Consider the following 15234-nt stretch of genomic DNA (forward strand, 5'->3'; position numbering starts at 1 on the left):
TTGCAAACCGATGTTGGGCTTTCAAAAGCAGCTTCTGATATCGCATCACTGATCAAAACCCCACAGTGCAGTCTCAGGCCCTCAGAGACGCAACTGTTTGACAACACGGTATGCACTGGAGAACTTTTTGCGCACCTCTGCAGCTCGTTACACTTTTGATCTGCGGTGAAATTCCTGCAAAGCAAGGGCAGCCAAACTTTGGCTCTCCCACTGCTGCTGGACTCCCAACTCCCATCATTCCTTGCTGGCTGCGGCTGACGGGAGCTGGGAGACCAACGACATCTGCAGGGTCACAGCTTTGCCACCCTCTTTGCTACAGAGGGCTTTTAAGGCACAGAAGACTGTGTAAAAAATATCACGAAAACTCAGGGCTTCCAGGTTCAAAATGGTATCTAATACTGCCTGCGCAGACTTCCGTTCGCACAACAGGAGTCACCTTCCCCTCCTCCCCTCTACAGCTTTCACGTGCCTGAAAAATCTGCTCTGGAAGGTACCCAAACTCAATGGAACAGATTTTGAGGGCATTCAGAGGTTTGGAGAGAGGAAGAGAGTAAGGTGAAGAAGACCCATTGTGCACAATGAGTACTGTCCTTGTTCAACTACGTTTTACTCAAGAGTAAACCCACTTAGATAAACACGACAAAGTTAAGGCCATTGTTTTCAGCAGGTCTACTCTGAGCAAAACGTGAGTTCAATTCCACCCTTCATATTTATACAAATAAAATACCTGATTTATTGCAAACAGGGATTGTAATCCAGCAAATGTTTCCTCCAGGTATAGCTAGGTTTTTGAAATGGCTTTATTTATTTAGGTTTTATTGAAATGGCCAGTGCTGGAGGTTCCTTGCTTTTACTGCTGATAACAAGACCTAGTTGTATACTCAATTCAGGGCTGTGGGTATAGTACCTCTCTCTTTCACTGAGAAGAATCCAGCAAGAGTCTCACAGAAAGCAGTTACTTCAGTGTGACTTAGCCCATTATGTTAAACAGTTCTGCAGGATTTATTATTATTACATGCACAGTGCCATTGGGGTGAAATACTAGAATCATGCCTGTACCATGCTTCAACATGAATAATGCTCAATTTTTAATGCAAACTAAATCCCTCATTTTCACATCATTTATTCATGCTAGCTTCTTTTGGCAATTGTTTCCTTCTACCTTGCTTTGGTCTGTTCTAAATAGCAAAATGCAAAGGTATTATGTTTAATAAAACAGATTTCATCCATTCTACTGGTACAATCACCTTGTAACCTATCAAGTTTTTATAACACTTATTGCAGAGACTGCTTGGGAGAATGTAAAAAAAAACAACAACTTAGAATTTTGATGAGACAAACATTTTAAAACATTTGAGCAAAACTGACACCTTCTTCAAACTTCAGAAAACTGTGAGGTTGAGGTCACTCATACTTTCTCAAATAATCAATGGAAATAATTAAAATCTTACTAAACAATTAGGTAAGCTTCTTTTAATTAATTCAAATGCACTTGTGAATAAAAATAAAGATAGCAAGGGAAGAAAGTGTATTTTATCGGTATCATAAAGCTGTTATAAAAAGGGAACCTACTATTTATGGGGGGGACCATCTTACACAGAGGTAGGCGGAACCTAAGGCCCGTGGGCCGGATGCGGCCCAATCGCCTTCTCAATCCGGCCCGTGGATGGTCCAGGAATCAGCATGTTTTTACATGAGTAGAATGTGTCCTTTTATTTAAAATGCATCTCTGGGTTATTTCTGGGGTCTGCCTGGTGTTTTTACATGAGTAGAATGTGTGCTTTTATTTAAAATGCATCTCTGGGTTATTTGTGGGGCATAGGAATTCGTTCTTTTTTCCCCTTCAAAATATAGTCCGGCCCACCACATGGTCTGAGGGACGGTGGACCGGTCCATGGCTGAAAAATGTTGCTGACTCCTGATCTTACATCAGGTTGAACAGGAGAGAAACAGGCTCTGTGCAACTATCTCCCATCTGTTTATATGAATGCTTCTGTATGTACCCTTCCCAGTGAATGATTATCATTGTATTCAAACATATGTTAGGCTGGATTTCCAAATCCGTAACATAACATAATCATTCCAATGTTTATCTTTGTTATTAAATTATCCATGGACTTATCTTATTCAAGACTTGCACCAGTAATGGCCAATGTGGTGGCAACAAGGGAAGGAAGGAATCTGCTGTCACTGAACAACAGGTGTGAAGGGAGAAGAGGCCGGCTAGGTCATTTTGCTGGACCATACCCATTATGCAGGTGATTCGTCTACACCAGTGTTTCCCAACCTTGGGTCTCCAGATGTTTTTGGACTACAATTCCCATCATCCCTGACCACTAGTCTTGCTAGTTAGGGATGATGGGAGTTGTAGACCAAAAACAGCTGGAGACCCAAGGTTGGGAAACACTGGTCTGCATTACCACAAGCTATTAACAAGGTGGAAGTGATGCAAGTTGAGGGGGTGAATTTTGATGGAATCCTCATCTTTTTCTCTAAAGTATTTGGAAGAAGGTGGGAGAGACTGAGTTTATCCTGCATGAGTATTTAGACTATGATCAGAAAACCAATATCATACAACCGAAAGCTGTTGCAGAAAAACAGGATAAAGCCATTGAGAGAAGGGTTACCATCCAAGTTCAAATCAACAATTTTAAAATAGAGTTAAGAGTTAGAGGTTTTGGAAATAAGACCCGAGATTAATGCTAATCTATGGAGATATTTGTACGGCAGGAACAACTATGATAGAATGTAAAATGCAAAGCCTGCCTATTCCTAAGGCTCAAGACAGGCACCTTCCATTCTCATGACAACTGTCTTATGACCAGCTTTATGTCTTGTCGACTGCAGCAGCTTTATGCCCTGATATAACCAAGAAAGGGCAGGTATGAATTATTCGGCTAAAACACTTAGAGAAGGCATCAACCAGTCACTTTTACAAAAGTGAATAGCTAATAGCCTAATTCCCTTCTACTAGCCAGGACAATACTGCTAATGAAGACAGAACACACTGTACTCTACTGAAAACACTGTACTCCACAGACTACAGAAGGCTAGCAAGGGAAAGACAAATACAGTATGCATTATAAGTAGAATATTAGCTCGTACTCTTGTACTCATTCACAAACTATGTTCATTAGTCTTCATCTATTCTATTTGCTCATCAAGCCACCAATGCAGTGTTAGTGAACTGCCATGGTCATTCAAGCAGACTCATTACTGTTGAAAAAGCAATGAGATGCTAAGGATCCACACCACATGACTACTCATTTACCATTGAGGGGTCTGTGGGTGAAGGAAGCCACTCAGCATCCTCCTCCTTGATAACATCCTAACAACAACAACAAATTATTATGATTTGGACAAAATGGTTAAGCATGCAACGAAAGTATGAAGGAACAATGGATGAAAAGGATATATCATTCTGCAAAAGAACTGTTTTTTTGGTTTTTAAGGGGTGAGGAATGTTAAGACTTGCAAGAACATTATGTGGCTCGACAAGGCTTTTTTTCCAGACCTGTGAAAAAGAACCGTGTGTGGCCACTGTGAGTTGGTTCCCAGCACTCAATCAGGAACAGTTTGCACCCCTCTTCTCTTCCCTTTGCATGCTTCAATTCCCTACATTACTTCCGGGTTAGCAGGAAGCCATTGTTTGCCATTACATCACTGCTAGGCAAACTATGACTAGTGTGGAGCATAGTTTGTCCACAAATCAGAACTTGAAATGAAGCAAAATAGGAAGAGGCATGTGAATGCAAGGCTCATTCATGTTATGGCCAAGCATTACATCCGAACTGAGCGTCTGTGATGACTCAGCAGTAGATCAGTCATTCCCGGGAACTGGGAAGAACCGCTCTTTCAGAAGTCTTTGCAGGTCAATAGTGGTCCACAGGCTATAACTGCCTACTACTAGGTTTCGAAGATGTTTACAATAACATTTTAATAAACTCTGCACAGCTTTGCCCAAAATGCACCCATATTCCACAGCTGAAGTAGCCTAATAATTTTCTTAATACTTCCTATTTGAAGAACACCGTACAATATGATTTCCTGTTAAGAAAATTTTAATTTATGGAATTATGGCACCATTTCACAAATGCGGTTAAAAGTTCAATTTATACGCGGAAGGAAAATTCAAATTCTAGAACTTGTCCAAACTAAAAACAAAACATATTTTGTTTTATATCTGAAACCTATATAAAACATACTTTGCTTTATATCTGAATGTAAACATACAAATTTTTGATACACAGCTTCCCCTTTGTCATAATGGTTTCCTATTTTCTTCAATCTAAACAAAAAAGAACCTTTAGGTTTTATCTTGCTCGCACAACATGACTTCCCCTTCCTCTCCTTCTCCCCAAAATCTGCTCTCGGGGGTCCCCCAACCCTCTGGAGCAGATTCTGAGAGTGTCTAGGCAGCTGCAGGGGTCAGGGGGAGGGGAAAGAAAATTCTGTTGTGCAAGCAGAAGAGCACTGTTGGGTACAACCATTATCTTTCTGTAGTCTATAAATGGCTTAACATTAATCATTTTATTCTAGCTAACGACACCTAAATTGACAATAAGTTAACTACACTTATTACATACTGTAAACAGGACCTCTATGTTTTCACTGTACAAAAATATTCTGTAGGACTCTTACATATTACTCTTAATACTATAGCTCTATGTATATAAACCTGTTAAAAAGGTGCAAAAAGACACATTTTACAATCTTAGTTAACCTTAGCTTTAACTTTTATAAAAGTTATTTTTAAAAACTGCTTGTGCATTTATGTGCTCACATCAAACATCTATTGCTGAATTACTGACTAATCTTATTTTGTAAGTTAGCATGTTCACATACTTTTTGAGATACTTACTAGACCACTGCTCTGTTCCCTGGACATACTCGTTTTTAGTGATGGACGTGAGATGAGATGAGAACTGCCAGGATAATACCTTGGCATGTAAACATATGGGGCAAAGAATGGCTATGGAAAAAAACATGCAACAAAAAGGGACCATTACAAAAATCAAAAGAAAACTTAATTCAATAAATACAACTTATTTAAGAATGTAAAACATAAAAGTAAAACACACACACACACACAAAATTTACTTCTTGAGGTAATTTAAACAATCCTATTTTGAATATTATCAAAGGTGAAATAATTAGGTAGCTACATACCCAACTTGAAGCCAATGGGAGATTTCCAATTTAGTTCAATGAGACACAAACAGTAGGACAATGGAACATTTTTATAATGAATTATGAAAACATCTATACACCTTCCAAAATCAATTAAATGAGACAATTTAGAGCAAATGCTAAAATCAGCCAGTTTAATTCCATTCTAATACCAGAATAATCTCACGGGAATAAATGTGACTTGAGGACTATGACTTAAGTATCTAGGAAATGTTCCACAGGTGAATTCAAGAGACAATTTGTGTTATTCAATTTTCATCAATTTTAGAATTCAGACTGCTTCTCAAACCTTGTCAGATTTAACTTGAAAAATTCCTTGTGATGGAGACCTCTAATATTAAAAAAACTTAGTGACTGGCCAATTCATGACTATGCATATATCCGGGTCTACATCTGAAGGGTCCAAGCCCAACATTTACAGAACAATCCTGTACATGTCTACACATATGGAAGTCCCAATGAGTTCAATGAGACTTACTTGCAGAGATAACTGGCTATATGGTTGCAGTCTTAATCCAGTTTGTGTGATGAACTCAACACATACAGGTTTTTGCAGGGTTTGCACACAATCACCATGTTTGGACGATCACATATTAGCTTAATAAGCAGAGATAAGAACAAATATTTTGCTTGCACATACAAACCTTTCACTCTTTAAAAAAAGAGCCCTCTAGTTAGCCAAAGTTCCCAGACTATTCACCAATGTTTGGGGCTGGTTTACTATACAGTGGTACCTCGGGTTAAGAACTTAATTCGTTCCAGAGGTCCGTTCTTAACCTGAAACGGTTCTTAACCTGAGGCGTGCTTTCGCTAATGGGGCCTCCTGCTGCCGCTGCGCCACTGGCGTGCGATTTCCATTCTTATCCTGGGGCAAACCACTTCCTGGTAAGCGGAGTTTGTAACCGGAAGCTTCTGTAACCTGAGGTACCACTGTAATGGCTTTTTCCAAAGCTAAGCTAGCAAGCACAGCTTCCTGGATGGAGCAAAAGGACAAACTTGGTTCATGGTCCGATTGCTCACGCTGCAAAGAGAAGAACAAAAAGGCTGTGTGTGCAGGCAAAAGGTTCATTTGCATCTTATTTGAAGCCAAAATATGGTCACCCATACAGTACTAGGTTGGTGAACTATTCTACATGCATCCATATTGCAAAACAGCACCCTGGTTGAACACACTTTTCAGAGACTGGTTTGTGTAGCACTCGGCAACCTGGTAAACCACTGAGAAGACTAGTTCAACACATGCCATAACTCCATACTTGTAAATGGGCTTTGCACATTCTAAGTAGCCAACATTATGCCCTTTACATGCTGTTGGAATCCAATTCCGATCAAAACCAGCTAGCATTGCCCATGGTCTGGACTGATGGGAGTTTCAAGTCCAACAACATCTGGAGGGCACCAGGTTGGGGAAGCCACTTTAACCTATGAGTGACCCTATAAACAACCTTCCTTCTATGCAGTTACCAAAACCATGGAGACAAATCTTTCTTCCATTTGTCTACTTCCTGCAATTATGTAAAGATTTATAGCTACTGATAGTCTTGTTCAAACGTGCATGTTCAAAACCATCACGCTAAAAGAGACAAGATCCTTTTAAAAAAATCTAAACATATTCCAAAATATTTCACCACTGCTGCATCATTCGAACCAAAAGTGCATTTCTTCGCAAACTTAGCCCCATGGTTGAGATTTGCTGTGTAATTATGAATAAAAATTCTATGGTTTTCATCAGTTTTCTGCTGAAGAAGTGTGGCATTTTAAACAAAGCATTTATTACACCAGGAAAATCATCATCATCATGCGTTAATTTTCAAAAGCTGCTTTCTTTCTTACTCTATTATAGAATGGATGCTGAGGTCCAGTCATGCCGCTGTAGTAGCTGCTGTGAGGCTGTGGAGATACAACTCCTGCATTAAAAGGCCCATTAAAGGAGTGTGTTGAAGAGCAGGCTGAGGAAGGTTGGCTAAACACTGATGATGCTCTAGGAGCTGCCTCTTGCAAAGGTAACGTGGGATATGGGATCGCTCCAATGTTAATTTGGTCTCTTGCAGCACGGACATCTGAAATATTTAATTTGCAAAAGTAATCAGCAAGCATTGCCAATAATGTATAATCTAAAAATCAAAATAAAGGGCACAATTAGAGCTTCCCGGTAAATTGTTGCTTGCTCTGTTCTCTCTCTGGAGACAGAAGTGGATTCAGCATTAAGATCAGTCTCTCTCTCCCAGAACCAGAGGCAGAAACAAAAACTTGGAAGGTCTTGATAGAACAAGGGCTTTCCTTTCTTTCTCCAGACCTCTTAGTTCAACACTGAGAATGCAGAATCTCAAAAAAATAAATTAAAAAAAATAAAATTAAGAGCTGACCCCCTGCTTCCTCAAACCCCTGTTATATACGAGTACTGCTGCCATTATGAGAGCAATGAAAACAGCAAGGATCAGTGGCAGCTGGTCCCTATTGGTCCTGGTAGAAGCCAGTGCAGCAAATGGTAGATAGAGCCAGTGGTAGACACACCCCCAGCCCGCATTCTATTGGTTCTGCTCCTTTCAAATTACTTTGCAATAATTATGAATGAAGGGCCTTCAAGAAAGTGGTGCGTCTCCACACTACTTCTACAAGGAGGGGGGCAACCAAACCTCAAAAAAGAGTAAGGAAAGTAAGGGGGGTGGATGAGACATTTGTCAAATTCCGCCACCCCATGTCAACAGGAAGCAGACTAAAGGGGCAGTTTCATATTATCTCTTGCTCCCTTTTTTTGCTGCTGCAGCTAACAAATGTGTGGAAGAAGGGGAAATGCTAAGGGGAGACGCTGGTGATGCTAAGCACCCCCTCCCCTCAGCTCCCTTCACCCACTGTATTGTCCTCTATTCTATTGTAAATAATAATAATAAAAAGACTCACTCACTGAGATGTTTTTTTTCCTGATGCTTGGCTTCATTCCACTCCAAGTTCCCTCTCTCTCTGTCTTTCTGTCTGTTACTGTCTCTTACACACTTAAAACACACACACACACACACACACACACACACACACACACACACAAACAGGCAAGGCTCTAAAACAATATTATAAATATAAAGGCAAGTGACAGCCTTCCAGCCTTTTCCTCTTTTTTCTCATATTCTGAAGGGACAGAAGACAAAAACTGGAAAATGCAGCGACTGAATTGGTTGGAGACATTGATTAAGACCACCATACCAGCTGCCGTGTCCTGAAAAACTCCTGAATGTTAACAACAATGGGAAGATGTCCACAAAACCTGCTGCCCATCACACCAGATGGGTCCAATTTCTTCTGGTGCACAGACTCAGTAAAAAGAAAAGATTGCTGGAAAGGAAATGACCATTGCAACAAACACTTCCCACCCCATGATGGACTGCTTTGCATGATGGACAGTCATACCTTGCTTCTCAAATTTAATCCGTTCTGGGAGTCCATTCGACTCCCAAAATGGATCAAGAACCAAGTTTCGGCTTCCGATTGGCTGCAGGAAGGATTTTCGGCTTCCGAAAAACATAACCATCACTTCCAGTTTTCGAACGTTTGTGAGTCAAAACGTTTGAGTTTAAAGGTGTTCGGCTTCCAAGGTACGACTGTATTCTGTCCTATTCTTTGGGGTCCTACACATATCTAAGGCTTGCCACTCTGTCTGCTTAGGGCATGTAAGTTGAAGGCATAAAGGGAAGAATGAATTCTTGAGACTTGTGGAAGGCGGAATTCACCCTGGGAACATTGAAAAAGCTTCAGTGCAAAGAATGCCTCTGAAAGAATTGGGCCTTCAGTGGAGCAGGGAGGGAGGAAAACTGACCTCACCACATTTGGAATGGGTGTGCCACAGTACTTCCTGGAAAGGAAGAGTGATTGGTTTGTCTCCTGTCTCATCACAAAGAACCCTTCCAACCAAATAGAAAAGGGCCCAAACCATTCATGCTGGGCTGCTAAGTACACAGTTGCTCTCATGCTTCCTGCGCTGACTCTCAGGAGATATTAGTCATTCTCAAAGAGCACTTCTCATCAGAACGGCTCTGCAAGGCCCTGGGTTAACAAGCCAGAGTCAGAGCAGGCCTTTTCAGGAATCACCTATATATTAGTCCTGTCCCCAAGTCCAATAGGATATAAGGGTACCTGATGTCCTCCTGACTCTCACTGGAAAAAATAAATAAAAGCTTCCCAACACCCTGGAGAGGGCAGAAATTAAAAGTGAGTGTGGCTTTGGAAGGAGAGGCACAAAAGACCTCCGTCAAAAGAAAGTGGGAATGAGCCTCCTCTCTCCAGACTTCCATTTTTATTCTTGCCTATCTGGGTCAAGAGGAAAAGCTTATATTGATGCAGAACACACTGCCTCCAAAGGGAGAGCTGTCTTTCAAGATATTATACATTATGTACATACTGTATACGTATGCAGTGCTTTTCTTCTTTAAAAAAAACCAAAAATATTTTTAGGGGTACTCTCATTTTGACTCAAAAAAATCACCATTTTATAGTTCAAATCGGGAAAAATAAATACAGTAAATGGACAAAAGTATGAAGATTCACAAAATGTTTAGGGGTATGTGTATCCCTGCATCCCCCCAGAAAAAAGCACTGTACATATGCATGTGTTATATGCTAACATACAAAAATTATGTTACATTGGAAGGGGGAAACCCAATGAACAAGAGCTTGTAAAGCAGCCCTTACAGAAACAGTATTCAGCACTACAGAATACATATGTGTATTCTGGTTTTCTCAACAGGAAATACCTACATAAAATATCTCTAAATTCCTCTGTGACAGTGTATCTCCTGCATTATAAGCACTGCTAGGAATTTATATGCTAAATTCTGGAGACTAGTAGTTTGAACACTAACAATGGGAGATTTAACGACAATAATATGCAGTTCTCTCCAAACTGACACGTTACATATGGACCAAAGAAGGTGGGCAATGCTTTTTATAAAGAATTGCCAGTCCTTTATTCATTACTAGAAGGGTAAAACATACTCAATTCTGAATAGTGATAATGTACTTGGATTTGTGCTGCCGTGTTTCTGTCACTATCCTTGTGTAAGTTATTCGTTCTGATAACACAAATATCTCTTTCTTAGAAAAGTTATTTTATTTATTCATTTCATTACACTGATGTTGGTATTAAGAGCTTTCCTGTTGGATAGTCAAATGGCAGTTTACCTGCAATAATTTCTCGGAGTTTTGGATCGAGGTTCACTGTACATGGAAGAAAGGTTTTTACATCACGTGCTACAAGGACTGGAGTTCGTGAAGACAAAAATACTTCAAAGTTGCGAATATCCCCATCAATTTCAAGGAGAGGTTCGACATCTTTAGTTGTTGGAATATTCTTTGAAATTCTACAGAAAGCAAAGAAACTCCACATTATAAATTCAGACAGAAGGTTTATCAGGCATTTCTGTCTAGCTAAGGATCACAAACCTAATAACAGATCTATTGTTGCTAACTTAAACATGTTCCTATCCAAATCTTTCCTCAAATAATTCACAAACAACTTGTAAACAAATGCAGCTTTTTCACATGTTCAGTCTATGCAATGCATGGCTGGGATTGCCGCAAAACAAAGTTAAGAACGAGAACAAAGGGTTAAAGTTTTTTGGGGTTGTTTTTTTTTTCAAAACAAGATTCCAAAAGAAAAGGAGCTGAAGACTTAGATGAAAAACCACAGCTGAGAAGTCACATGAAGCAAATTAGCTGAATTTTAATGCCAGCTCTGCTTAAGTCTGAATGTGAACAGTGTTCTGCATATGATGAACAATACTCCTGTTCAGAGGCTAATAGCCTACTGCTGTTTTATAGATTGAAATCTCTATTCTAACCTTCTGAGCTCAATACATTAAACTATTATGTTGAAAGAGCTATTTATGTAAATGATAATCTTTTGGTGAAGGGCCACAAATCTATGTGTCTGTGATTCTCAACTTAAAAAAAGGAAAATGCTCACACACAAATTTTTGCAAAGTTACATGCCCTTAAAACCCAAGTTAGTTCAAAGACTACACATTATGCGATGGAGGCAGCAGTATTCTTGTTTTGGAACATCTGCTGCTAATAAACTTTAGTTTCTCTCAATGCAGTAGTAGAATGGACCATGGAGGAACAAAGTGACCATGATTTGCTCTCCAGAAACACATGTTCACCCTAAGCCAAACTTTAGTGACCCAACCAGGCCAATATGTGCACATTATTTTGTGCCAAAACTGAGAACAGGAAGATGGGAAGTTGCCACAGAGTTAATGGTGGTTTGTTGGTGCTCTTTTATGTTTTGTTGACTGCTCAAGCTCTCTGCACTATGAATATTGTTTCGGTTAGTGATCAACATTGTGAGGCAAGGCACTCACATGCACACTATAGAATTTGGAAGCCTGAATTACTTCTTGCTAAACTCCTTTTTATTTGTCTTCTGTTTATCAATAGCAGCAATTCTATCAACAGTAAGCCTCACTGAACACAGTGGAACTTGTTTCCAATGCATACACCAATTTGGGTTGTTCATTTCCATTTTTTCCAACTCACTTTTTCCTGGGGATTTTTGAACTTCTGCTCTTCTTATCTCCAAATTTTACAATTCACCCTACCTCTGCTCCTTCAACGCAAGATTAGGATGAAGCCAGGCAGAGCAAACTACGCTTATCAGTTATACAAGGTAATTAACAGAATGTTTTGTTCTTTCTTTTTTTTGCATCAATAATCTTTGCCTTGTATTAAGTAGATGGGTTACTCAGGGAGTTGAATGTTAAGGCTACAAGGAAGTTAGCAAGAGTGAGAGTAAACACCAGGAATTTCTGAATGTTTTGGAATCGGAAAATCATGCGTGTATATTTTTAGGCGCGTGGATAAATACAGATAGTGTCAAATGGTGGGTGTAAGTTCCCCTGTTACAAGGCTTCAGTGATGGTTTGAAGGAATAATGGGAATATAATAGAAAGGGATTAAATGCATGGTTGGATTGAGAATGCTTGTTAAGAGATGGTCAGTATGAGAGGCTGGGTGTAGAGTGACAGGGAAAAAGGTAAAGAGTCTGAGTGTATGGGCATTATCCAATAAAGAGGACTAATATGTGTGGGTGTGTTTATGTGTGTTCATGCTATGGGTTGTTTGGAAGTGTAGGCTACTCATCTTGAAACAAAATTTGCAAATTCAACTATTACAGCTTGTTAAACAAGAAACGAGGCAAATTAGCAATCAAGTAAAAAATCAGAAATAGACAGTTGATATCAGGCTTGTCGTACCACTGAGATATGTATAAGAACGTAAAATAAGGACAAAGTAAAATGGTGTACTAAACATATGCATATCATTTCTGGCAGCCAAACTAAGTAATTAGTGGAAATTAGATAATTGGGTATATTTTAAGGCAAGCTGAAGGGGAGAATGCAATGAACACAAGAAGGAATTTGCTAACAAAAACATGGCACATCCAAATAACAATATCTGGGTAGTGCCAGAATAGAGACATGGCATATAATTTTGCAGAGAAGATGGCACATCACATGTGATGCTGGTTTATTTCCTTTTTAACGGTAACAGGCCATGGGGTGGGGTGGGAAGTACAGCTGGAAAGGCAAATGGTAAAAAAGGAGCAATGGATTGTCCTCCTTTCAAAAGCTTTGACCACTGTTTCTGTCCATGTGGACCCTTGGAGGCAGACTCCTTTTCAGCAGATGGGTGCAATCAACAGCAGAAAGTGTCTATCCCACCAACTGTTATGTTTATGTGCATAGCTAAACTCTGAAATCCGCTCCCACACGAGCCAGTGATGGCCACCAACTCAGATGGCTTTAAAAGAGGATTAGACAAATTAATTCTGTGACCTCTGTGATCTCTAATGGAGGGTGAAGCTATAAGTGGCCACTAGCCATGATGGTTATGATCTACTTTACAGGCAATATGCCTGTGAATGCCAGCTGCTTGGAATCACAAGTGAGGAGAGTGCTGCTGCTCTCAGGTCCTTTCCATAGCCATCCCACATTGAGAAAAGGATGCTGGACTAGATGAGCCACTGGGAGGTGGAGCAAGAAAATGTCAGGATAAGCTATGGGAGGGGGAAATGTTACATATTACAAAAGTAATTGTGAGCACACACTAATACGTGGGTTGTATCTAATGCAGTGCCCTTGCAAGAAGACCCAAATTTCCCATTGAAATCAAAGTACTTAACTCTTGTCAGGACTGTACCATAGTGGCTGCTTTTGGATGCAAAGCTAAGCCAGCTATATATATTTTAACAAGAAAGAGCAACTTCAAAAAGCACCACCTCCATACAGACTCAGTAGAACCTCATATATTTCTCCCTTAAACAAAACTGGTTAAAACTGTCCTAAAATAGAAACCCGCTACCACCTACTGGAGAGGAACCTTTTTTTAAAAAAAGAATTACCTTGTACAAATGTTCTCATTTTTAAAAAGCACCCTACAAATCTCAAATACAGTTTATAGAATGAGTAATTATCATTTGTCTAAATGTGGCATTGGGAAAGTAGACAGAAAATGCTCGAGTTTTCATTTCTCTTTTCTCAGTTATGTATATGTTAACAAAAAAATCTCAAATGATTTAGACAAAGGCTTTTAGCTCAACACATAATTGCAACAAAATTACAATAATTGTCCCAATTAAAATAATCCTGAATGAACAGTTTGTCATCTTAATGTTCTGATGGTTTATAGAAGTATCTACTTAATTAGCTGAAATTGCTTTCCAGTGTTAGTATCAAATGTCATTTGTTAAAAGTTGAACGATTTGGAAAATAATTTAACAAAAGCAACTTTACCAAACATCAAGAACCAACATTTTTTTCCTCCAGCTGAATAAAGCAAGCAGATGTGTCATCAAATTGCTATAAAAATAAATGAGCCTTTTTATGGGAGGGGGGATTTAAACTTTACTACTGGTGCTAAAGATTTCTTATTCTGATTTTTTTATCAGCTCAGATTTCTTTAATAAAACATGTATCATTTATGCCTTCTCCTATTAACACACTGTAAATACTTTTTCAAAACCTACTAACAACCCAGATAGACAGAAATATATTCCATTTGCTAAAGCAAAGTTATAATGCAGAAGTTATATTATTTACCCCTGAAAAATGCTGTTTAATAGAACACGCCAAATTTTATCATTAGAACTGGTAAAAATACTGAGCAATGCACATTTATCTGCAGAACTTAAGATACTATATATATACCCCAGGGGCACTTAGGGCTATATCACATGAGAACATTTTCACTGTAAGGATAGAGCTTCCAGGGAGCACAAGCCCACCTGAGACCCGTCCCCCCAAGCTTTTTCAGACTTATTTTACAGTGCTCCTGCTGATTAGACTTCAGTGAGGTAGCTAGTGGGAAGCAACTAAAAACCTCTCTCACATTCTTGCTGTCTGGAGATTATGTATGCCATAGTTTGCAAACAAGGGGTCGAAACCAGGAGTGGAACTGGTTAGTTTCGAGAATGATTTGCATCATTGCATGTGTAGTTATATGTAAAAAAAAACAGGAAGTGGAGTGAAATTTGGAAAGCAGCAGAAGAGCTCACATTCAATAATTTGGCTTCTATTTGGAAAACATGGTTTGCTGAGTACCAAGCAATATACCTGCACTGGGCCTTGGGATATTAAGAACAGTCTCTCATTTACAGGTAGATGAATTAGTGTTTGTAGCTATGCATAACCTGCAAACCACAAAGAGTATCCCTCACCGATTTCAGTGTTTAAAAGTTACAGAGAAGCTACTGAAACAAACAGGAAACAAGCAGGAAGACTAATGTTAAAACGCTGAATGACAGACCTCTTCACCAATATCATTGGTATGTTAGTGCCATCTGCTGGAAGATTAAAGGCAGTTACTAATGAAAAACAGGCTTGCAACCTATACACATTTATCTGGAAGTTCCACTGAACTCAACAGGGCTTCCATCTGAATTGTACTGCAGACGTATTCCGGCAGTTTATCTAAAGACAGCTGAACAAGTGCTAACAATGAACGTTAACCTACCATTATGACATACTACGTTAGAAGGGCAAAGCTATTCAATCCAAA

General features: G+C 39.4%; 1 protein-coding gene across 8 annotated transcripts in view; it reads right to left on the reverse strand.

The window, feature by feature from the left end:
• Positions 1 to 15234, reverse strand: part of KIDINS220 (kinase D interacting substrate 220) — a 59426-nt gene that overhangs the window by 12733 nt on the left and 31459 nt on the right. For 4 of the 8 annotated variants that reach the window (XM_033143067.1, XM_033143062.1, XM_033143060.1 and 1 more), the window contains exons 23-26: positions 10360 to 10538; positions 7024 to 7250; positions 4862 to 4972; positions 3272 to 3328 (exon numbers count right to left, since the gene is read on the reverse strand). In XM_033143067.1, coding sequence (XP_032998958.1) covers positions 3272 to 3328; positions 4862 to 4972; positions 7024 to 7250; positions 10360 to 10538 — 574 coding nt within the window. The remainder of the gene's footprint in view (positions 1 to 3271; positions 3329 to 4861; positions 4973 to 7023; positions 7251 to 10359; positions 10539 to 15234) is intronic. The other 4 variants (XM_033143063.1, XM_033143064.1, XM_033143066.1 and 1 more) reach the window with 2 other exon arrangements.

The sequence above is a fragment of the Lacerta agilis genome, chromosome 3 (genome assembly GCF_009819535.1).
Source record: "Lacerta agilis isolate rLacAgi1 chromosome 3, rLacAgi1.pri, whole genome shotgun sequence".
Classification (NCBI taxonomy): domain Eukaryota; kingdom Metazoa; phylum Chordata; class Lepidosauria; order Squamata; family Lacertidae; genus Lacerta; species Lacerta agilis.